This window comes from Manis javanica, chromosome 8 (assembly GCF_040802235.1).
Source record: "Manis javanica isolate MJ-LG chromosome 8, MJ_LKY, whole genome shotgun sequence".
Classification (NCBI taxonomy): domain Eukaryota; kingdom Metazoa; phylum Chordata; class Mammalia; order Pholidota; family Manidae; genus Manis; species Manis javanica.
This window is the reverse complement of record NC_133163.1, coordinates 73,484,034-73,508,526: the sequence shown is the minus strand read 5'-3', so window position 1 is coordinate 73,508,526 and position 24,493 is coordinate 73,484,034. Positions and strand designations below refer to the sequence as shown.

Below are 24,493 nucleotides of genomic sequence, written 5' to 3'. Positions count from 1 at the left end.
CATATATGTGTGGCCTTAATTCTGGGCTCTCTATTCTCTTCTGTTGATCTATGGGTCTATTCTTGTGTCAGTAACATACTTTTTAAAATAACCATAGCTTTGTGTAGTACAGCTTGAAATCAGGTAGTGTGATATCCCCAGCTTTGTTCTTCTTTCTCAATATTGCTTTGGCTATTCAGGGTCTTTATGGTTCCATATAAATTTTAGGATTATTTGCTGTAGTTTATTGAAAATGAAATGGAATGAAATGAGATGTAAATTGAAAATTGAACTGTCAAAATACCATTGGTATTTTGATAAGGATTGAATTGAATTAAATTGCTTTGGGCAGGATGGCCATTTTGACAATATTAATTCATCCTATCCTTGAGCATGGGATAGCTTTCCATTTATTTGTGTCTTCTTCAATTTCTTTCATCAGTGTCTTATAGTTTTCTGGGTACAGATCTTTCACCTCCTTGGTTAGGTTTATTCTTAGGTATTTTATTCTTTTTGATGCAATTGTAAAGGGAATTGTTTTTCTTGATTTCTCTTTCTGCTAGTTCATTGTTAGTATATAGGAATGCAACAATATCTGTATAGTGATTTTTTATCTTGCACCTCTGCTGAATCCACTTATTAGTTTTAATAGTTTTTTTGTGGAATCTTCAGGGTTTTCTATATATAGTATCATGTCATCTGCAGATAGTGACAGTTTTATTTCTTCCTTACCAACTTGGATGCCTTTGATTTCTTTTTCTTATCTGATTACCATGGCTAGGACTTCCAGTGCTATACTGAATAAAATGTTTTGTTTTAAAATAGATCTAGTCAATTTTTAAGGGTTCAGACATCCTTGATTATGGTGTGTGTGTGTGCCTGTTTGATTCTTAGATTTTCTTTGACATTTTACCTTAGTTTTTAATAAAATTCATTTTGTAAGTGTCAGATTGAATCACTTTTGATAAGGGAACTACAGAGATGGAATTTCTGTAGCTTAGATCAGATTTTGGGTAGAAGAGCATGACCTCCACACCTGCAGTTTTGGTGTGGAAGTGGAGAATTAACCCAAATGAGCATCAAGGATGTTTAAATGACCACTGTTCTCACCTGAAGATGTGTTTTTCCAAGTTCCTCTTTGCCAAAGGTTTAGAGGGTTTTTGTTTGCTTTAATATTGGAAGCTGTGGAAAGGGTTGGATATGGGTTGCAGCTTAATCACATCTGTGGTTGCAATCAGTGGTTGCTTGGAGCATGGATTGAGTTGGGGAGATCTGGAGGCAGAGAAAATAGGAGACCACAGTTAGAATAAGTCAAGAGAGAGATGTTGAGGACCTTTATGGAGTTAGTGACAATGGGGATTGGAGAGGAGAGAACCCAGTCTGGAAGTTTTCCTGAGGTATTAATAAAAGGATCTATGGGATGAGAGAGAGGGGGCATTTGAAATTTCTGTTCTGGGATGTTGAGAGAACACTAATGCCATGAGTTGATATGTGGAACATAGAAGGGACACAAATTGTGTGGGAATGGATTATGTTTGGATATGAGCAATTTGGTGTGAGAGCTTGGTGATTTAGCCTCCAGGGACCTCAAGTCAGCAGGGAGCTGGAGCAGTGAGAATCCCCAGCACTAGGAGCAAATGAATAGCGTCAACCAGGAGAGTCTATAAAGAGAGAAAGGAAGAAGGCTGAAGACAGAGGACTCTGTATCGTTTAAGGTCAGGCCAACAGAAGAGAAACCCATGAGAAAGACAGGCCAGAGAGGCAGGAGCAGAATAGGAGAGAATAATCAGTCAGCTGCTACTGAGAAAGCATCTAAATTTGGGGTTCCATAAGAAAAGATCCTGAGCATGGATTTAGGTGCAGCTAGTTTTTTTGGGAGTGATCCAAGAAGCAGGGTTGAAGGAACCAAGAGAGACAGGGAAGGAAGAAAAGCAAACAGAACAGAATTTTATTGAGATTGTGGTTGCAGGTAATGGAAGCTCTATTTAGTAGAACCTCCAAATTTAGAGAATGCCTCCAGATTTGTCCACGTGAAAGATGGGAGGTTGCAATATTCATCTGCTCATGTCTGTGCCCATTGGTTGAAGATTGCACCTTAGGTGCTAAATCCCCTGTATTTCCTGGCTGTGTTTGCATCAGTGGGCAAGGAGAGGGGTGGTGGGCAAGCTCCCATTGTGTAGGAGAAAGATTGTAATGGTTAATTTTGTGTGTCAGCATGGAGGGTATTTTTGGATGAGATTGACATTTAAATCAGTGGACTTTGAGAAAAGCTGCCTTGTTCTTTTCTGTTCGTAAAAAGATGTCCTTACCTCTGTGCAAGGCTAATCCTTCTAACTTGTGCCCTTGAAATTCATCGTTACCCACTACTTGGGGTCCTCACTCCCTCTTAGGCCTCTGACTCTTTCTCACTCTACTGCGTCATCCAATCAGTTGAGGAAGTTATTCAGCAGACTACCTTGGGACTTCCTCTGTACTGTCCATTCTCCCGGGTCTCCAGTCTGCTGGCCTTTGGACTGGAAGTCCACCATCAGCTTTTGCAGGTCTCAAACCTGTAGGCCCACACTACAGATGCTGGACTTGGCAGTCTTCATAACAAGACTTATATAATGTAAGGGATCTTGCTGGGATGCTGGCCATGCAGGGTGAGTCTGACTTCACACAGAACTGTCCACCACAGCTGTGGCCGAACTTAGAGATGTACTGAGCAGACCAGAGGCATCTATAGAGATGATAAACAGGGTGAGGACTCACACAGCCTGTGGGGTTTTGGCAGTGAGAGGACTTTGGTGACTTTTGGGAGAGGAGTTTTTGTGTTTTGAGTGAGTTAATGAGTGTGTAGGATCTGAGGAAGTAGAAACAGAGATCATAGATTACTGTTGAGAAGTTTGGTAGTGAAGGGAGGAAGAGAGGAGTGGACATTAAGCAAGAAGGATCAGAAAAAAAAATTTTCTTTTTCTTTTCTTTTTCTTCTTCTTCTTTTTTTTTTTTTTTTTTTACAAGGAATGACTTGAAGCTGTTGGAGAAGAAGGAGGCTGTAGAGGGGAAGAGTCACAGGCCTAAGAGAGGGAGTGAGGATCCCAAGTAGTAGGTAACAATGAATTTCAAGGGCATAGGTAGAAGGATTAGCCTTGCACAGAGGTAAGGATGTCTTTTTTTTTTGGTATTATTAATATACAATTACATGAGCAACATTGTGGTTACTAGATTCCCCCCATTATCAAGTCCCCATCACATACCCCATTACAGTCATTGTCCATCAGTGTAGTAAGATGCTATAGAGTCACTACTTGTCTTCTCTGTGCTATACTATCTTCTTTGTGGCCCCCACTACATTATGAGTGCTAATTGTAATGCCCATTATTCCCCTTCTCCTTCCCTTCCCTTCCCACCCACCACCCCTAGTCCCTTTCCCTTTGGTAACTGTTAGTCCATTCTTGGGTTTTGTGAGTCTGCTGCTGTTTTGTTCCATCAATTTTTGCTTTGTTCTTATGCTCCACAGATGAGTGAAATCATTTGGTACTTGTCTTTCTCCACCTGGCTTATTTCACTGAGCATAATATCCTATAGCTCCATCCATGTTGTTGCAAATGGTAGGATTTGTTTTCTTCTTATGGCTGAATTCCATTGTGTATATGTACCACATCTTCTTTATCCATTCATCTACTGATAGACACTTAGGTTGCTTCCATTTCTTGGCTATTGTAAATAGTGCTGCGATAAACATAAGGGTGCATATGTCTTTTTGAGACTGGGAAACTGCTTCCTTAGGGTAAATTCCTAGGAGTGGAATTCCTGGGTCAACTGGTATTTCTATTTTTAATTTTTTAAAGAACCTCCATACTGCTTTCCACAATGGTTGAACTAATTTACATTCCCACCAGCAGTGTAGGAAGGTTCCCCTTTCTCCGCAGCTTCACCAGCATTTGTTGTTCCTGTTCTTTTCTATGTTGGCCATTCTAACTGGCATGAGGTGATATCTCATGTGGTTTTTATTTGCATTTCCCTGATAATTAGCGATGTGGAACATCTTTTCATGTGCCTGTTGGCCATCTGAATTTCTTCTTTGGAGAATTGTCTGTTCATATCCTCTGCCCACTTTTTAATAGGGTTATTTGCTTTTTGGGTGTTGAGGTGTATGAGTTTTTTATATATTTTGGATGTCAGGTATGTCATTTACAAATATATTCTCCCATACTGTAGGATGCCTTTTTGTTCTGCTGATAGTGTCCTTTGCTGTACAGAAGCTTTTTAGCATGATCTAGTCCCATTTGTTCATTTTTTATTTTGTTTCCCTTGCCCAAGGAGATGTGTTCAGGAAAAGGTTGCTTATGTTTATATTCAAGAGATTTTTGCCTATTTTTCTTCTAAGAGTTTTATGGTTTCATGACTTACATTCAGGTCTTGGATCCATTTCGAGTTCACTTTTGTGTATAGGGTTAGACAATAATCCAGTTCATTCTCTTGCATGTAGCTGTTCAGTTTGCCAACACCAGCTGTTGAAGAGGCTGTCATTTCCCCACTGGCTCCTTTATCATATATTAATTGCCCATATATGGTTGGGATTATATCAGGGCTCTCTAGTCTGTTCCATTGGTCTATGGGTCTGTTCTTGTGCAAGGATGTCTTTTTATGAACAGGAAAGAACAGATAGGAAACAGGTGAAGATAATAAGTTATGTTGAAGAGATAGGAAGGAAAGTAGTTTCTATCTGCTCACACAAGTAGGGAGGAGAGAGAGAGTGTAGTGGAAAGGACACAGATTTTGAGTCAGATTGATAGACCTGGGGTAGGATTTCAGCTGTATCATTTCAGAGTTGTTTGGGAGAATTCCTTAACCTCTGTCAATTTACTTAAATACAAAATGGGGAAACTACTATCTACTTAAGGTCAGTGGATGGATAGCAGTATATGATGCATATATTACAGTGCCTGGCACATAATAGACACTCAAAAGATTATTAAATAAAGCAGTTTTCTAAGTGGGAAAAATTAAGTGGGGCTTGGGCATGGATCAGCTCCTATAAGAAGTGGGTAATAGAGACAGTATCATTTTTTGGATTTTTGTCAGCTCTAGATTTTACAGTTGATTATTTTTATAGATTTCATTTCTCTGATGAAATTCTCCATCTTATCATCTATTTTCTCAAACATATTAATTGCAGTTATTTCAAAGTCCATGTCTTATAACTCCAATATCTAGGTCAGCTATAGGTCTGCTTCTATTGAGTATTTTTTTCTCCTGATTTTCAGTCATTTGATAATATCTCCTGGTATGCTTGATAACTTTTGATTGAATGACAAATATTTCATATGAAAAATCGTAGAGATAGTTTACATCTCTGGATTATATTAGGTTTTTTCAGAGATAATTCACTTTGTTTCAGGCAGGCACTTAGAATTGGGGAAAATCAATTTAACACAATATGGGGTTACATGGATTTGAAGCTGAGTTTCAGTCTTAGTGTGGGCTGGTCTATTTCCAGATTGTCCTTTGTGACAATTATCAATTAACTCTCAGCTCCAAACCCACCCTTCACTTCCTGTTTTACAATACTGGAGCTGGATTCTGTAAATATTTCTCTTTTGCCAGCTGGCACCATGTTAAGCATTGTCAGCAGAGGGTGCTGGAGGAACACTGAAGCAGGAAGAGGTCTTTTGGTTCTCCTGTGCCTTTGGCCAGGCTCCAGGGGCATGTACAACTTTTTCCGTGCAGGTTCCTACCGGGTAAGACGGTCAGCAGAGCCCAGCAGCCAGAAGCTTTGCCTGGCACCTCCTTGGGTGACTTCTTAGTGAATTGCAACTGATGAGGTACCTCATAAATGACTTTCCCTGGCACATTCTTGGGCAATTTTGCAGAAGTTCTGAGGTGCAGCAATTCCATGACTCTTCCTCAAGCTAGTGAGCCTGGCTAATTCCACTTAAGTTAGATCTGGATCTCAGTCCTGGGAGGGAGTTTGGGCAGGGTGAGTGTACATTCTATTTCAACCATAGGGGTAGTGGCTCTTTCTCCTGTTATTCCTATATTCTTTAGAGTTCTCATTTCTTCCTGGTAGCCAATTGCTTAGTACTTTAATACCCTATTACAGTTGGTATTTTATACTAAACTTTCTTGGTTCAAATTCTCTGCGATTTCTGTCTTCTGATTGAACTCTGAATGATACGGCTTTAGTCCCAGGGTATTTCTACAGGAGCCCTAACTGAAATTCTGGTGCGTTTATCAGGGTCCTCCTTGACAGGTCTTGAACTCCTATTTTTGTTTTCTCAGTATTGTGAGACTGCTGAAAGTTCTCAGACTTTTACATAATAATTGGGGGCCATTATTCTGTCTACCAGATCTTGTTTCTTAGAACCATGTATTCTGGTATTGAATAAACAGTATGACATATTAGTCACCAGGTCAAAATACAAAGAGCACTTAACCTCAATATGGTATCTCCCTGATGGTGAATGAAATGATTGCTCAATAAGCCAGTTCAGTAACCTGTAGGGAAGACTGTATACAGCAAAACCTCAGAGAACACATGGTACATATGGAATTAGATATGGAGTAAAGATTGAGCAAAAAGAAATGAGACTCCTTTTAAACTCTAGCAAGCAAGCTAGATGAGGTTCTGAGTACCAGGCAGCAGTTCCTATAGAACAAGTTAAAGGTTTTGAAGAATGTGGAATTTTAGGGCCGGATTTTTGCTTCCACTGGTACTGGATAGCCAGGTGGGAGAACAAAAATCTTAGAATATGGAATACCCACCTCAAAGCCCATAAGAAAATATAGCACTATTGCATGCATCTTTCTCTCTGTAGATGTCAGATAAACTGAATGCTGAAGCTGATCTTGTGTGCTGTTGAGTTACAGATAAGTTTACAACTTCACCAGGATTCTTGAGGAAAAGTAAGAGTAATGATCTGAAAAAGATGAGGGCCTCGACAATCCAAATATGGACACAAGAAAAGAACTGCAAGTTTTGGGAATACCCAAACCTTACAGCCTCCTTTGAAACATTTTCCACTGTGTACTTGCAGAGGGGTGAGTAAGTCTCTGCTTTGCTGTGCCCCACCTCCTATACCTCACTTCCTTGTGCTCATCTTCTGACTAGGATGAACCAGCGAGTGAGAAGCAATAACATGTCAAAACAAATAGGAATGCTACCCAGAAGGAGCTGCAGGAATTTTTTAAGACAAAATCTGGGGAATTTTATGTGATCATAAAATTTAATGTATGTGGTCATGAATTTATGGACCAAATTAATTGTGATGATGGTGTACAACATATATTATAACAGCCTAACATGCAGAAAGCTTGGCATCTGCCACTTAAAATGTCTCTATGTTTTTGCCCTTTGCCAAATGGTTCAGGAGAAGCATAGCTCTTGATGAGACCTAAGAGAAAAGTGTTCCTAGTTAGATTTTGTGAGGACTCTGAATAACTGCTGTAGACAACATTGTGGTTGGTATCCCTAAAATAGGATAACCATGAATCTCATAAATTTGTTTCTTCTTAATTTGTTCTGTGTAATATATGAGAACAATTGTGGTAAGTCAAGACTATCCTATATTAGAGAAGAGACAATACGAGTAATTGGAATTTATGGATAATCCCCAAATCCCAGAGGCTGTTAATTGACCCTCTTAGCCTTTCTCCCCATCTTCCTTAGAAACTGACATTTTTAGCTAGTCATATGTCCACTTGGAATAAATACATTTCCCAGCATCCCTTACAGCTAGGGGTGGCCATATGACTAAATTCTGGTCACTTGGAAATAAATACGGGTGTGGGGAGGGAGAGGGTATGTATTCTTCTGCTTTTCTTTTTCTTGTTGGTTTAAATATGGATGTGATGGCTGGACTTTGAGCAGCCACCTTCCATGAAATGGAATGCTAGGGATGATAGAGCACCAAGCTGGAAGGGGCTTTGGAATCTGGTAGTTGTGGAGCTGCCATACTAGGCCTTGTGTGCCTACCTGCAGAGCGTTTATATGAGAAAGAAATAAACGTCTATTTTATTTAAGTCACTGATATTTCAGGTTTTTATGTCGTACACAGCCAAGTCTAATTCTAACAGATGCATCTAGTTATTTAAATACCATCTCTTCACAGCTCCACAGTCAGCAACCATCTTCTATGAACCCCTGCATTGCAGAGCTCAGCATGGTGTGTAGCACATAGTAGATGTTTGCTAAATGGGAGAGACTGAATATGCAAATGGACAGTGGCTAGATCATATATAAAAATAGAACTCTGACCCACAATCTGCGGCAACTAGTCCAGGAAACCAACCCCTTATCTACAGTAACCAGCCCAGGAAACCAGCGTGTGATCTCTAAGGCAGGCTTGTAGGAAGTCAGACCACTATCTCTACAACCATAAAAAGGCTGTATAGTTTATGTCTGGAGGTCTCTTTCTCTCAATGCTCGCTATGTTGTAAGGAAGCCCAAGTCACATGGAGCAGTCACATGTATGTGGTAGAGCTGATCCGTAGCTGTAAGTCCCAGCCAACAGTCAACATACCTGCTAGACATGTAACTAGGAAAGACAGGTACTACATGAATAAAACTGATAGTTCTCTTGTTATGGGAGTTCCCAGCCTGCAAGTGCCCCACCAGACATTGTGGAACAGATAGGAACCTTCCTCACCTTGAATTTCTTATTCATAGAAACCATGAGAAATAATAAATGATCATTGTGGTTTGAAGCCATGAAGTTTTGGGAGTTATTTGTTATACAGTAATAGAAATCAATACATTATGTAAAAACTTGAAGTGTCTGTGTTTAAAATTTTTCAGTGAAGGAGACACCTGAAAGCTGTTAGCTTCAATCCTGGAGAAACAAAGATATATTGCAATTTTTGGAATTTATTGTGAAATGGGATTTTTATGAATCTTGCCAATCTCATCCTTTTATTTATTTATTTATTTAATTTTTTGCAAATGTGTTCTTTTTTTATTTTTAATTTTTTTTTATTTTTTGAGAGGGCATCTCTCATATTTATTGATCAAATGGTTAACAGCAATAAAATTCTGTATAGGGGAGTCAATGCTCAATGCACAATCATTAATCCACCCCAAGTCTAATTCTCGTCAGTCTCTGATCTTCTGAAGCATAACGAACAAGTTCTTACATGGTGAACAAATTCTCACATAGTGAATAAGTTCTTAGATGGTGAACAGTACAAGGGCAGTCATCACAGAAACTTCCAGTTTTGATCACGCATTATTAACTATAAACAATCAGGTCAAATATGAATATTCGTTTGATTTTTATACTTGATTTGTAGGTGGATCCCACATTTCTCCCTTTATTATTATTATTTTTATTTTTAATAAAATGCTGAAGTGGTAGGTAGATGCAAGATAAAGGTAGAAAACATAGTTTAGTGTTGTAAGAGAGCAAATGTAGATGATCAGGTGTGTGCCTGTAGACTATGTGTTAATCCAAGCTAGACAAGGGCATTAAAACATCCACAGATGCCGAAGATTTCTCTCAAAACAGGGGGGGGTGAGGTTCTAAGCCTCACCACTGTTGATCCCCAATTTCTCACTTGATGACCCCCCTGCGACTGTGCCTGTCTTACAATCTCATCCTTTTAAAGAGTTTTTTCTATTTATATATGCTGCTTTGTGTGAAGAAAATACTCAAAACTGTTATTTAGCCATAAAAAGGAATTAAAGCACTGAAACATACAACATGGATGAACCTTGAAAAAATAATATTAAGTGAAAGAAGCCAGACACAAAGGTGACATATTACATGATTCCATTTACATGAAATGTCTAGAATAGGCAAATGTGTAGAGACAGAAAGTGGATTAGTGGTTCTCAGGGGTTGGGATGGGATGAATGGGAAGTGACTACTAACAGGTATGGGATTTCTTTTCTGGGCAATGAAGGTGGTCATTGCACAACTTTGTGAATAGACTAAAACCCACTGAGTTGTACACTTTAAAAGAATGAATTTTATGGTATATGGATTATATATCAATAAAAATTAAAAATTATTAAGAAGTTTTGTTTGGTCAACTATGAGTGATACAGATTAACAAATCTGGCTATACAGTCTATACATGAAGATGAATTTTGGCAAAGTCACTGACAAATTTGCAAAAATAAGACCTGGAGCAGAAGTTGTGATGTTAAAATGAATTCCTACAACGTTATTATGCATATGAGCATATAAGATCAATAAAAGAAAACTTTTACTGTCTGCAATTCTTTTCTGGCATAATGCTTCAGATCATGGTTAATACTGAAAATAATTTTTTGTTATAATGAGAAGGGCTTTAAAAGTGATATGCTTCACTTGTCAAATATGTAAGAAACGCCACTGATATTGAAAGTCTAAAAAAAATCAAGGTCTAAACTGGGATGGCAATGCAGGGACTGGAAAGGAAGGATAGGTAGATGAATATTACATAAGTATACCTGAAAATTCTCTGTTTGGGGGCAAGAAAGAGGGAAATGCCAAATATGAAATATGTATCCAGACTCTGAGAAGTGGCAATTCTTGGGGGCTTGGTTTATAAATACAGGTACCCAATGTCTAGAACTACCTCTGAACAAAAAAGTTCCTCAATATATATTTTATGTTTGAATGATTGAATGATCTTGTGTACAGGACACATTATCTGCCACATATTATTATACTCTCCATCTACCTGTTTATCCCAGCTGTTACTGTGGCAACCACCTTCTTGCAGGTGCCAGCTGACAGTACATGCTCCCAGCTACAGCTGTCTTTTGCCTTTTGCCCAGGGACTTCTTGCTGCAGCCTTGTGGGACACCTATCATTTACTGAGATGTGTGTAAACCTAGAAAAGTGAGGGATTTAACACTCAAGGAGCGACTTTGGGCCATTGAAGGTGGATAAACGTTCCCCTTTCTGTCTCTTGAATCACATTCTACATGGTTCCACAGAAAGTCCACAGTGGGACAGTGTTCTAGTTGCTCAGAGGGGTAACCATTTCAGTCCCACAACATTGGATGGGTTTTTCCCTCTTTCCCTGTTTCACTCTTCCCAGTCCCCCTCTTGTCCCTTGTGTCTGGGGAAAAAGATCTCCAAGCCATTTGTTAACTGCGGGGGAAGCAAATCAAGAAATTCTTGTAGCATGGTCTTACTTACATGAGAAGAGCAGGTGTGTGTACACATTTACATTAGTAAATGTATACAAAATAGCGGACTATTAAGGTTCACTATATATTTTTGTGTGCCTCGAATCGTTGAGGAGAATGTTGTGTAATTAAAAAAAAAAAACCCTCCACCTCCAAGGCCATTGAATTCTGCTTATGAAAGTGCAAAATACTAGGTGAGAAAGCCTAGTTGTGTTCAGGTGTGCGCGCTAGGGGGCAGCGAAGCGAGGACAAAGGCGGGGCGGTCGAGAAACCTGGAACTGAGGGAGGCAGGGCGGCTGGGTCTTTGTGGTCATCAGGAGACAAAAGTTTAGGGCAACCTAAACCTGTAACTACCCACTTTTTTCCAGACAGGACATTGCAGAAGTCATTAATTCCATCCCTCTGCTGCAGCCCAGACAGATTCGAAGGTTTTCTGAGTAGAGGATTCTCCTCCACTCCCCCCAGAAGCTAGGCACTTTTTGAGCGGTCTTTGGGCTCGTTCGTAACACATTTGCGCGCAATAAGCCTCCCCTCTGCTCCTCGCCTTCCCTCAACGCCCGCAGAAGGGAAATTGAGTCACTGGGAGGCGAGGCCAAAGTCGCCAGGGTAAAGTGCGCCAATGCCAGCCCTCGGGGCCTTCCAGATGCTACGAGGAGGGGGAGGGTTCTCCAGGAAAATTTACAAAAGGGGATGAGAGGGGGAGGCGGCTGGATGGGCAGGAGCTGAGCCAGACACATGGAGAAACGCTGCCCAGGATCAAAGGAAACATGACATTTGAAAAGAATGTGCCCGTCTGCTGGAGCTGCGGGATGGGGGTGGGGTGCGCGGGGGCTGCTTGTCGGGGAGCAGCGGCCGGGTCCGGGTGGGGGTCTCTTCCCCTACCCTTCTTGCCTCTTTTTCCCATCTCCCTCTGCCGCCCAGTCTAAGGTGGAGGCTGGTGGCCGTCTCAGGGTGTTCCCCGCTCTCCCTCCTTTGTGTCTCTCCCTCCTTTGTGTCTCTCCCTCCTTCATTTCCGAGATGAAGTTGGAAGGGAAATGTAACCTGAGGAGACCAACCAAAGGGGGAAAAAAGAAAGAAAAATCAAACCAGGCCGCCTCCCCGCTTGGCCTCGGAACATTCTTCTCTCCCCGCCGGCTCGGCCTCTTATCTCCGCCCCTCCTGCGTCGCAGCCCAGGGCTCGGAGCCGGGGCAGATCCGCACGTCACTGGGGTCCCCGGAGGCTAGTGGGGGGGGGGTCCCCAGGGCGGGCCGGAGGGAGGACCGGAGGGGAGGTGAACCGCCTGGGCCGCCGCCGAACTCCGGCCCGCAGGCCAGCCCGTCCCTCTGCTCCGGCCCCGCCAGGCCTGTTTCTCATTAGAGTAATGGGCGCGGTCCCGACCCGCTCCCGGGTGTTTGTAAACGTCTGACTAGAGGGCAGTCGCTTAACTCTTTAAGTGCGGGGCGGCGCGCCGCTGGGAGCACGGCCCTCGGCCGGAGGGATTCCGATTAAAGATCGCTGCGGCCTGTTAGAGATTTGAAGTACACGGTCTGCGTGGGAGGAAGTAGTACCCGTACTCCCGCCCCCACCCCGGTCCGCGGTCCGAGTCACGAATCTCCGACTTAGCTCCTCCTGCCACAGGGCCCCCCACCATGCCTCCCTCCTAAAAATTCCAGTACGAGTCTTCCTTCCTCCGCCCGCCCAGGTGACAGGTGTCCAACCCTGGGGCCGACCCGGTGTACGGGCTCCAGGCCCTTAGTAAACCTGGCCGGGATTTTCTGGAGAGCGGAGCGGGATGCCCTCTATCAAAGATTGGTTCCAGACTACAGTTCAAGGGAGGAGGGAGCGGACTTCCCGTAGTGGTTAATTAATGGTCCCTCTGGGAGGCTGGGACAAGGGCAGCGGTAAAGTCCGGCCTGGATCACCGCCCGTCAGGGACCTTTGAACTTGGAACAGTTTCCCAAGACCGTTAAATGTTTTTCACCTTTGCTGTGCGCGGAGAGAGGGTGGGAGCAGAAGGCCCGGGCCGGGAGGCCTCAGGCGAGGAACTTCGAAGGAATAACCTTTACTCTTCAGAGCTGCCCGGAGGCACTCTGAATCTCAGAGCCCGCCTGGCCGCAGGGCTTGGAGGGGAAGGGCAGGAGAGGTGGTCCTTCCTTGCTAGTTGCTGGCTGCACAACTCTTCAGAACTGAAGAAAGGGTTTTCCTTGGCCTTTTTACACTGTGGGTGCAGGATGTGGCCCCTTTAAGGCGCTCGGACCCAGAACCTTAGAATTTAAGACTACCTTGGGGTGGTGGTGGTAGTGCTCCCTGTGGAAAATGACTGTCACAACTGCGGGCCAATAGGCATCATTATGGGCCTACCACGCTTGAGGGACCGTTTTCCAATTCAGTTTTGTTCTTTTTTTGAGGAGGAGGGGCTGGAGAGAGGACAGAGGGAGGGAGGGAGGGTGGAGGAGGACGAAGGGCGCGTGGTTTTCTCATCTTTTTCCTGGAGGAGGGGCTGGAGCATCCCGGGCAGCCAATCAGGGACAGGTTGGGGGGGGGCGCTTTGAAGAAGTTTGGGGAAAAAAGTTTGGAAAAGTTTTTATAATAACGAGGGGGCGTCCGGAGGGAGGAGGCCGCGGCGGAGGAGGGGGCGTCTCAGAGAAGGGGAGGGAGAGAGCCACGGGTGACGATAACGGCAACCTCCTGAGCACCCCCCTCCCATCCAGACCCGGACCTGGGGTCTCCGGCCGGATCCATGGGGGCAGCAAGCTGCGAGGATGAAGAGCTGGAATTTAAGCTGGTGTTCGGGGAGGAAAAGGAGGCCCCTCCGCTGGGCGCGGGGGGATCGGGGGAAGGTTAGTGCTGGGCTGGGAAGGGGTCTTGGGGTCAGCGAGGGAAGGGCCCAAGGATCTTGAGTCTGGGGATTTTAGGGCAGCAAGCGTGGGGTGGGGGGTGAGAGAGCCAGAGGTTGAGGGGAGTCACGGGGCTCGGGGGTCTGCGGAGGTGAGGCTGGGGGCCGAGCACCACTTTCTCCTTTTTAGGTTGTGACTGGGGTGGGGGTGGGGGTGCAGTTGGCTGCGCGCCGCCTCTCTGGTCGACTGTCACTGGGATGGGGGACGGGCGGGAAGAGCGGTTCCGAGAGCCCCGGGCGCCGCCAGGGGAAGGGGAGATCGGGCCCTGGAGCTTGCGCCCTGCGGACAGAGTCCGAGGCCCGCAGACCCGACGCCAGGGGTTGGGGGTTCTCTCAAGCCCAGCCCCTCCCCCGTCGGCAGCAATGAGAGGCAGATGGCGGGGATTGAGCCGGGGGCGGCGGCCGCCGCTCGCACGGAATTCGCGCTGCCCGCGCCCCGCTCCGCCCCTCTCCCCGCCGGGCCCGGCACGCAGCACCCCTTCTGCTGCACCCCCGCCTCCAAATGGCGGGGAGCGAGGGAGGAAGGCACCTCCCCTAGTCACCACAGCCCCGGCGCCCCTCCTCTCTCCTGGCCACCGTTGCGATGGCAACTGGGGCTCCTGCCAGCACCATTTGGGGGTTTGGGAACCGCTGCTAATTGGGTTCATGTGTGAGTCGCCCCCAGCCCAGCGCAACGCCTTCCTAAACACGCCTCCAGGCCCAGCTCCAGCCCCTCTCGACCCGCCTCCCTCACCTTAAGACCCGCCCTGCCTGGTACCCCAGGTTTCAGAGCCAGGGGCCCAGAGCATGAGGTTCAGCGAATGGGAAAAGGCCTGACATGTCTGGATCTACCTATTCCACCTTCCGAGGTCCAACTTAACTTTGTCCTTGTGGCTCTGAAGGGCACCTCAGGGACCCCTCGTAGCTGAGGAGCGGGTAGCATACAGCACCTGGGCAGCCGGCTACTCAAGACACCTAGATATCTCACCTGCTTCTTCCCCTTCCCATCTCCTGTGGTATATCTCTCTCTGTCCTCCTCCCTTCCCATTTTGACAGAACTGGACTCAGAGGACGCCCCACCATGCTGCCGTCTGGCCCTGGGGGAGCCCTCTCCCTATGGCGCTGCCCCTATTGGCATTCCCCGGCCTCCACCCCCTCGGCCTGGCATGCACTCACCACCACCCCGCCCAGCCCCCTCACCTGGCACTTGGGAGAGCCAGCCAGCCCGGTCAGTGAGGCTGGGGGCCCCAGGAGGGGGCTCCGGGGGGGCTGGGGGAAGCCGTGTTCTTGAGTGTCCCAGCATCCGCATCACTTCCATCTCTCCCACGCCGGACCCGCCTGCCGCGCTGGAGGACAGCCCGGACGTCTGGGGGGATGGCTCCCCCAGGGATTACCCCCCACCAGAAGGCTTTGGGGGCTACCGAGAGGCAGGGGGCCAGGGAGGGGGCCCCTTCTTCAGCCCGAGCCCTGGCAGCAGCAGCCTGTCCTCGTGGAGCTTCTTTTCAGACGCTTCCGACGAGGCAGCTCTGTATGCCGCCTGCGATGAGGTGGAGTCCGAGCTAAATGAGGCTGCCTCCCGCTTCGGCCTGGGCTCTCCACTGCCGTCACCCCGGGCCTCTCCTAGGCCATGGACCCCAGATGATCCCTGGAGCCTGTATGGTCCCAGCTCTGGAGGCCGGGGGCCAGAGGATAGCTGGCTACTCCTCAGTGCTCCTGGGCCCACCCCTGCCTCCCCACGGCCTGCCTCTCCATGTGGCAAGCGGCGTTATTCCAGTTCAGGGACCCCATCTTCGGCCTCCCCAGCTCTGTCCCGCCGTGGCAGTCTCGGGGAGGAGGGGCCTGAGCCCCCTCCACCACCCCCATTGCCTCTTGCCCGGGATCCTGGCTCCCCTGGTCCCTTTGACTACGTGGGAGCCCCACCTGCGGAGAGCATACCCCAGAAGACCCGGCGGACTTCCAGTGAGCAGGCAGTGGCCCAGCCTCGGTCTGAGGAACCTACCCCCTGCAATGGGAAACTGTCTTCTGGAGCAGAGGAGGCCGGGGCTCCCCCTGGGGGTCCTCGGAAGGAAGTGGCTGGCATGGACTACCTGGCTGTGCCCTCCCCTCTTACTTGGTCCAAGGCCCGGATTGGGGGACACAGCCCCATCTTCAGGTGAGGGCTGTACATGGCACCACATTGTCTCCAGCCATTCCATGCTGGAGCAGGAGGGTCAAGGGGTGGGTTTGAAGAAAGATCCTAGTTGTGTGCCCTTGGAATTTCAAAAGAGAATCTGCAACCAGCTTGGCTGCTGTCATCTACACAGCTTTAGGGAGAATTAAAAAACAAACAAAACACACACACACAGATGATTTGCAAAAGGACAATCACTCCCTGTGAACCAGTTAGAAAAAGTCTACCACGCCCACAGTTTGATAAAAGAGGAGTTCCTCTAGGGTATCTACCCTCCATCCCCAGGTCTGTGCTAGCAGTAGCTGGGCATGGAGTATTGGCTGGGTTTCAGCCCTACACTGGGTATCAGGAAGTTCCCCTTCTCTAACTTAATTTCTAGGGTCTGACGTATGGCTTTGAAGTATGGCTGCTAATTTGCATATAATAGCATATATTTACAGGTCAAAGAATTAGTATTAAAACAGGCAGTTCTTGCAGTTCTTCTACCTCTTATCCCTTGAAGAACTCTGTCCATTTCAATAATCCAAATTTTTGGGATGTTAGGCTCCTTTCAGAAAAGTTTCCTGGAGAAAGAAACCTTAACACCCATTCATCTGGGTTCCCATGGGCAGGCTCTCTCACCCTCAGCACTACTGATGTTTTGAGCAGGATAATGGTTGTGTGGGGCTCTGTTGGGTGATGGAGGGTGTTCAGTAGATTCTGGGCCTCTATCCACTAAGTGCTTGTAGCACCGTCTCCCCTAGTTGTGACAACCCAAATATCTCTAGACATTGCCAGGCATCAGTTGGGGCAATGGTCAGTTGTGATCCTCAGGCCTCAGGAACCTGAGAGCTCAATGCAGGACAGTTGCCTGTCTGTAACCCCCAGCTCCCTGGAGCCAACCTGTCCCCAACTAGTGGAAAGGCGCTGGTCTGGGAATGGGAAGTGTTCAGTCACCTGGCTTCTGTCAGTTGCTGGCTTGCTTGGCTTCCTGTATTCTATTCTCTAGGCCTCAGTTTCTTTATTTGAAAAACAAAAGAATTAATCTCTGAGGCCTTTTCTGGATGGGTGGTGCTTATTTATTTGACTCTTCCCATGCAGGTCTGGGAGATTGGATTAGGTCTGGCTTCACTCTGTATGCAGGTGAACCCCGGCCACCCAAATCCTATACTCAAAGCTGAGAAGAAGGGAGTCTCAAGCCTGGTGTTATATTCTGCACCCCTCATCTCAAGGGGGTCTGAGGGAGCTCACCCCTATCTCCCCTTACTTCTGGGCTTCGGCACTGTTGTATTTCTGCAGTGATTTCCTTTCTCCCACATCCACACCCCTTCCTCCCCATATCCCACAGAGCTGGGACCCAGTGTTACCCTGACTGGGGTGAGGCTACAGATGATCAGTGCTCTTCTCTCCTACTCAGGACCTCTGCCCTACCCCCACTGGACTGGCCTCTGCCCAGCCAGTATGAGCAGCTGGAGCTGAGGATTGAGGTGCAGCCTAGAGCCCACCACCGGGCCCACTATGAGACAGAGGGTAGCCGCGGAGCTGTCAAAGCTGCTCCTGGTGGTCACCCTGTAGTCAAGGTAAGGGGCAGAGGCCAGAAGGTCTGTAATAGCCTTTCTCCTCCATGGTTGCAGATTCCTGCAGATGGGCTCCAGCTGTGCAGACCCATGGCACTGCCCTTTCCCACACTCCCTCTCAGCAATGACCCTGCAGGCAGCCTGGAGGAGGGGCTGGAGTTGGGGGAGGAAGGGTGCACTTCAAGGACCCAGATACACTTTGTACTCCTCTGTCCTCCCACCATCCCCTGCCCCCACTCATCCCATGGGGTATCAACCTCATGTCTACTCTGGTGGCTTGCCAGATGCAGGGGAGGGGTTAGGCTGAGGCCAAAGTTCACTGGGAGTTAGGGTGTCTCTATTGAGTTGGGCCAGTCTCTCTTGGAAGATTTTTCCCTTTACCCAGCCCAGTTTGGGCCTTATTCCAAGAATAACACTGAATTCCAGGCCACATTTTCTCCACAACTGATGCCCAATTCCCCCTGGGAAACCCTTCCAGGATATCCTTTATCTTTCACCATCCTCACCCCTAGGTGGACTGAAAACCCAGGAATGGATGAGGATGAGACTGGGGATTTCAGCTGGGTGGCCCCTCTCTCCTTCTGCCAGCTCCTAGGTTACAGTGAGAAGCCCCTGACCCTACAGATGTTCATTGGCACTGCAGATGAAAGGAACCTGAGGCCCCATGCCTTCTATCAGGTGCACCGTATCACCGGCAAGATGGTGGCCACGGCCAGCTATGAGGCTGTAGTCAGTGGCACCAAGGTGTTGGAGATGACTCTGCTTCCTGAGAACAACATGGCAGCCAAGTAGGTCCCCATTTCACTTATCCTCAGTCTTCAGGTTTTAGGATCAACCTTTTCTGTGGGGCCTAGGCTAGGCCTACTCTTCCTCTTCCCAGAAGAGCCAGACATCAACCCTAGGAGCTGGTTTCAAGCCTTATCACCATTTAGAAGAGGAGTTTCGGAGCTGGGAGCTCTTTTGAGACGCCTCCTGTAGTTAGAAAATAGTCCCCTAGGCTCCCAGGGAAGGCCATTCAGGGCTTTGGATGGAGGGTGGGGCTTCTCTCTTGAGGGAGAGTCACCATTCTGGGAGGGCTTGCCTTTCATTCTTTGCCTTCAGCATTGACTGTGCTGGAATCCTGAAGCTTCGGAATTCAGACATTGAACTGAGGAAGGGGGAGACAGACATTGGGCGCAAGAACACACGTGTGCGGCTGGTATTCCGGGTCCATGTGCCCCAGGGCAGCGGGAAGGTCGTCTCCGTGCAGACAGCATCTGTGCCCATCGAGTGTTGTGAGCAGAAAGGCCCTGTACCATCTCTGTCTCTTGTGACTCTCTTGTCTGTGTCTGTCTGTCTGCCCATCTCCTTTGCATAGTGTCCTGTGCCCTGTCTTTCCTGGGTAACCTTGTAAAGGACTCAATCCTTATTTCTGTCATGGTTGGGGTGGGGGCAGTATTCTAATTTGCCCTTGCTGCAGACTCTGTCTCTGAGCTGGAGACCAGAGTGGCCCTGTCCTCCAGCTGCCCTGGGTGGTCCTGTACACTTGCTGGGTAACTTTCTGGGCCCCCTTGTTTACCTCTCTTTCTGCTCAGGAGCCGCTCCTTACATGGTCTGTGTGACCTCAGGTGTATATTGGTTCACTTGTGCGTCTGCCACTGATGAGGGCTCCTCCAGGACCCTGTGGCAGTTATTTCATTGAGGGCATGGGCAGAGGGGGCTGTCCTCTCCACACTCAGCCCAGCCAGGCCTCTTTCCTGCACTGCTTTGCAGCTCAGCGCTCAGCCCAGGAGCTGCCTCAGGTGGAGGCCTACAGCCCCAGTGCTTGCTCTGTGAGAGGAGGAGAGGAACTTGTGCTGACTGGCTCCAACTTCCTGCCAGACTCCAAGGTGGTATTCATCGAGAGGGGCCCTGGTGAGTATCCACTGGGAAAGGGAGGGCAGGCAGGTAAAAGATCTCTGCCACTGTCACCAGACTAGCAACTTGAGTCTCAGTGTCCTTATCTGTAAAATGGGACAGAGCCTGCCCTTCCTATTGTACTGTCTGCTTCTCATGGGGAGCTGAGTATGACAGCAATCTAAAAGGCTCGCGATGATAAACAAATGTAAGGAATAGATATTGGTTTTATTAAAGAGGAGTCAGCTTTGAGATAATTGACCCCCATGTAGATGTGAGGAAGAGGGAGGAGGTAACCTACATCTTCACAGCCTTGAGCCCCTCTCTTGAGCTGTGGGCCTGGTAGCACAGCTATGATTATAGGAGCCTATGAGGTGCCTCAGGATGGTGCTGCAGGGTTGGAGAAGGGCAGATGGAGGGGTCCAGGTGTTCCCACTAACCTGAGACCTTTGTCCTCCCCCATCCCTGCCCACCAAAAGCCCCAGCTCCTATACTCAAAATTAGTACCCTGGGACTATGTCAGAGCAGATTCAGTGGTTCTGAGTCATGAGACATGGGGTCTCATTGCCTACCTTCCAGCGAGGACCATTACCTACTTTTGAAGTTCCTCCCAGCACTGTCATGGGAAGGAATGTTTGGGGTTGGGTGGAAAATTAAAGAGTTCATTCTGTCACTAACTCCCACTGGTCCCTGGGCTGGCCCTACCATTTCTCTTTGTCTCCATTTGCTGCTCTGTACCTTGGGAACAGCTCTAAACCCTGCCTCTTCCATAGGACTCAGTAAACATGCAGTGGGCTTCTCTGTGAACCAGGCCTTGTAGAAGCCTTCTGAGTCTGGCCTTGGCTCTAGCAGGAGGGGAGATGGGGCTGGGCAGGGGGCAGTGACCATGAGGTTAGGCTGGAGCTCTCTGTCCCTCCTGTACAGATGGAAAGCTGCAGTGGGAGGAGGAGGCCACAGTGAACCGGTTGCAGAGCAATGAGGTACCAGCGTCACTAGGGCACCAACCCTGGGGGCGGGGATGGGACAAGTCTGGGAATTCTCAGCTGTGTCCCTTGACCATGGAAATGGGCTCCAGAAGCTACCTATTCTTTTCTGGAGGAGGCAGCCTGGCCACTCTGGAAGCAGGTTCATCTCTAGGGAATGAACTTTGCTCCTCAATCATTGGAAAAAGCCAGGAGGTGGAGTTTGGGTCCTTGGAAGGGCTTGGCTGAGCCTAGATTCCAAGGGCTCCCTGCCTCATCCCGTGCTCTTCCCCAGGTCACACTAACCCTGACTGTCCCTGAGTACAGCAACAAGCGGGTGTCTAGGCCCATCCAGGCCTACTTTTATGTTTCCAACGGACGGAGGAAGCGCAGCCCTACCCAGAGTTTCAAGTTCCTGCCTGGTATGCTCTAGAACATCCTGTAGAGGGTATGGGGAGCTGGGGCAGGGGCAGAGGGATGGATGGAGCCTGGGATGGGAAGGTGGCTAGAGGCTGTGCAGTGGGGGACTGCCAGCCCTCTCACCAGTGTGTTCTCCTGCTTTCCCATCTACCCAGTGATCTTTAAGGAGGAGCCTCTGCCAGACACATCTCTCCGGGGCTTCCCTTCAGCATCGGGTCCCCCCTTTGGCACTGACATGGACTTCTCACCACCCCGGCCCCCTTACCCCTCTTATCCCCATGATGACCCTGGTTATGAAACTCCTTACCTGACAGAAGGCTTCAGCTATGGCACATCCCCTCTGTATCCCCAGACAGGGCCCCCACCATGCTACAGATCTGGCCTGCGGTTGTTCCCTGAGACTGGGTGTACCACAGGTTGTTCCCGCCCACCTCCAGTCTCCTTCCTTCCCCGGCCCTTCCCCAGTGATCCCTATGGAGGACAGGGCTCCCCTTTTCCCCTGGGGCTGCCATTCCCTCCTCCAGCCCCCTTCCGGCCTTCCCTGCCTTCATCCCCACCTCTTGAAGGTCCCTTTCCTTCCCAGAGTGGTGTCCGTGCCCCATCTGCTGAGGGATTCAATGAGGTAGGGCCAAGCTATGGCCCTGGGGAGGGGGCTCCGGAGCAGGAGAAATCCAGGGGTGGCTACAGCAGCGGCTTCCGAGACAGTGTCCCTATCCAGGGTATCACGCTGGAGGAAGGTGGGTGCGGGACCAAGGGCTGTGAGTGTGAGTGTATGCACGAGATCGCTCTGCATGTTTGCTGAGGGTTAGAGCTTGACTTCTCAGAGGCTGGTCATCCTAGTCCCTTGAGGCCAGGTGGAGGGTCTCAGGAGACAAGTTCTTGGTGTGTGTGGCCACTTGAATCAGCTAACTGAATTCTGAAGGGTGTGTGGAGTACCTGCCCCAGCCCTTCTCTTGCCTCTGCCCTCTGCCCCAGATCCCACCATCTCAGGGCTAGACGGACTGTCATTCAATCAGCTCTTTCAATTTGCAGATTCAGACAGTGAGCTTCAGAAAGGGGCAGTGACTTCCTGAGGTCCCAGTCAAGCATGTTTTCCCTTGCCCTGCTGACAGTGAATGCTCTGACATTGCAGGCCAAGCCAGCAGGAAAGGGCTGGGAAGGGGGCCTGGGAGCCCACATGGATGTTGTTGAGCAAGATTTGATTGGGAGCAGGTATCAAGACACATTGGGGAAACTGAGGTCTAGTGGAGGAAGAGCCTAGAGGCGTCCTAGCTTGAGACCTGTCTGGAATGGATTCGGGGGTATCTCTAGAAAAGGAGGGGACCAGCCACTAGTCCAGTCTCTCAACCGCCCCTCCTTTGCAGTGAGTGAGATCATTGGCCGAGACCTGAGTGGCTTCCCTGCACCTCCTGGAGAAGAGCCTCCTGCCTGAACCATCACCTGGCAACCCTACCCCCACCCCCACCCCCAGCACTGCCCACTTTTCCTTCCTCCTGGTGTGGTGGTTCCAGAAGCTTGGGGACAATCTGGTTCCTCTTTCCCCAGCTTTGCCTCCTCCTTCCTGCTCCTAGCTCCCTGCCCCTAGCTGAGGTGTGGTTCCCAGGGCCTGATGCTGCCTTGGAGGGCCGGGATGGAGTGGAGACTGAGTCTGAGTGCCAGGACTGACTGGAGTGAAGCCTGTGTCTAGATTGTGTCCAGGCCATGGTGCTGGGAGCCTGGGGACAGGTTGATGGGTAAATAAACTGCTCACTTGCTAGTGCTTCAGGCTCCAGGACTCTTTGGAGAGTGATGAGGCCGCTTACTCCAGCCCTGGCCCAAGGAGGCTTAGAGGTTGGAAAGAGATAGAATGTGGCTGGGAACATTGCATCCTAAAGAATTTGTCACTGGAGAGGGAGCAGGAGAAGGTTTGAAGGGGCTCCAGAGGCTCCCTAACTGGGGTGAGGTTAGGAACCAGGTCTTGAGTAGGACTGTCCTCCCCAGGGATTCAGATTCCTTTAGGAGCCTTGGGATGGGGCCTGGGGATCTGTATATTTTTAACTTCTTTACTTTTGTGGCCACCCAGATGATTCTGATTCATAGCAAAGGTCACGAAACATTAGTCTAGGACCTCTCCCTAATTTTATAGAAGGAATCTGAGGCTCAGAGGGGGAAAGGGGTTTGCCCAAGGTTGCCCAGCTAATCAATAGTAGGTTAATTACTCCTGCCCCAGCCTACACTCAAATGCCCTGACCCACGAGGCTCAGGCCCCTTAGGCCCACCTCCCTGGGGAAGGGCAGCAGGTGAGGAAGGGTCATCATGGGTTCATCCGCTCTGGATCCTCCCATGCTTGGGAACTGTGAGGACATTCTGGAAAGGTCTGTGCTTCAGAGGTATACTGTTGGGAGCCAAGCAGCTCCCCAGCAGTTCTGATGCCACATGCCCTGGCCCAGGGCATTGTATGAGCTCCTGGCCTGTCCTGCAGGCACCCACATATCACCACTGACAGGCCAGGGCTGGAAACCTGGTTTGTCCCCTGTCTTGACAGCCTATGGGTTGGAGAAAGTCAGACCTTGTCTGCCCTGCTCACCTGGAGCCTGACACACTGTAAGCTCTGAGTACCACCTGCCTGAGTCGGCTAGGCTCAGTTGCAGGGGGTGGTACCTAAAAGATACTTGGGGAGTTAGGACTTGGGACACTTGACCTCACCTCACAGGTGGTGGGGTCTCTCTATGCCCAGTGGATCCAAACAGGCCTGGCAAGTACCTGTGTGTTCAGACGCTGGCTCTAGGTCAGAAGACCAGAGAACCACAATGCTCCCTGCAACCCCAGCCTCCAGGTAGTGGCTTTGCAATGAATTTCCTTACCTTCCTCAACACAAATTGCTGTGAATCAAACTGACATCAGGTGATTAGCTTACTGGGCTTTGGCTGCTTTTTAAAGATACCCTCCAGCAGGGGCCAGTCATTACCCTGTAATCTCCATCAGGAGGGACCCTAGAGTGCATGTAGAACATCAGCTTTCCTCAGCTCCACCCCCAAGATGTCTGAAAGGGGTGGGTCAGCCTTTGTGAAGGAAAAGCTGTAGTGATTGGCACGCACTGCCTCTCAAGGCAGATGGTTTCATTTTCTGCCAGGGCACTGCCATTCATTCATTGCCAGACATTTATCCTGCAGCTACTAAGTAGTAGCCAGTGGGCCCTGGAGGACTTCTTAGGCTCACGGGGGAACAGTAAGTAAACAGCTCATAAAAATTCAACATTTCAACAGTAGGTATTTCTTGTACAGTTAGTGTGTCAGGTTTTGGGTGGGGTTTAGAGAATAATTTTAATACAGGGTGCAGAAGGAGCAGAGAGCAGGGCAATCAGTGCAGCTATGGGGGTTAGAGAGAACTTCAGGGCATGACTCCTAGAATGAGAATGTGAAGCTTGATGGAATTGACCAGGCCAAGAATAGGGGAAGGGCAGGTCAGGCGAGCACCGGAATGGGCAATGCTGGAAGAGGGAGGCAAACAGGAAGGCTAATGGATGGAGGGCTTGGCACCCTTTGAGGTTCTGTTTGGTTGGGTGGAGGACAGGTGAAGTTCTGAAAGTGCATGAC

The 24,493-nt window shown here is 48.7% G+C and overlaps 1 protein-coding gene across 2 annotated transcripts; it reads left to right on the top strand.

The window, feature by feature from the left end:
• Positions 1-13,622: 13,622 nt before the first annotated feature.
• NFATC4 (nuclear factor of activated T cells 4) lies at positions 13,623-22,677 on the top strand. 2 transcript variants are annotated; one of them, XR_012120590.1, is made up of 10 exons: positions 13,623-13,900; positions 14,992-16,087; positions 17,502-17,664; positions 18,250-18,449; positions 18,763-18,935; positions 19,414-19,554; positions 20,461-20,516; positions 20,794-20,920; positions 21,074-22,130; positions 22,283-22,677. XR_012120590.1 is itself a non-coding variant. In XM_037017537.2 (10 exons), the coding sequence occupies exons 1-10, from the start codon at positions 13,801-13,803 to the stop codon at positions 22,348-22,350; spliced, it is 2,706 nt and encodes a 901-aa protein (XP_036873432.1). In that variant the 5' UTR covers positions 13,623-13,800; the 3' UTR covers positions 22,351-22,677. The 2 variants fall into 2 exon arrangements, 1 of the variants encoding a protein (XP_036873432.1); XM_037017537.2 differs by having other exon boundaries at positions 21,074-21,655.
• The last annotated feature ends 1,816 nt before the right edge of the window (positions 22,678-24,493 follow it).

What these genes read in the sequence shown, in the direction of transcription:
- NFATC4 (XM_037017537.2), top strand. Translation starts at nt 13,801, where the DNA reads ATGGGGGCAGCAAGCTGCGAGGATGAAGAGCTGGAATTTAAGCTGGTG. An exon ending in GTGGTCACCCTGTAGTCAAG is followed by an intron (nt 17,665 to 18,249) that starts GTAAGGGGCAGA and finishes TCCTTCTGCCAG; the next exon opens with CTCCTAGGTTACAGTGAGAA. An exon ending in GAGAACAACATGGCAGCCAA is followed by an intron (nt 18,450 to 18,762) that starts GTAGGTCCCCAT and finishes CTTTGCCTTCAG; the next exon opens with CATTGACTGTGCTGGAATCC.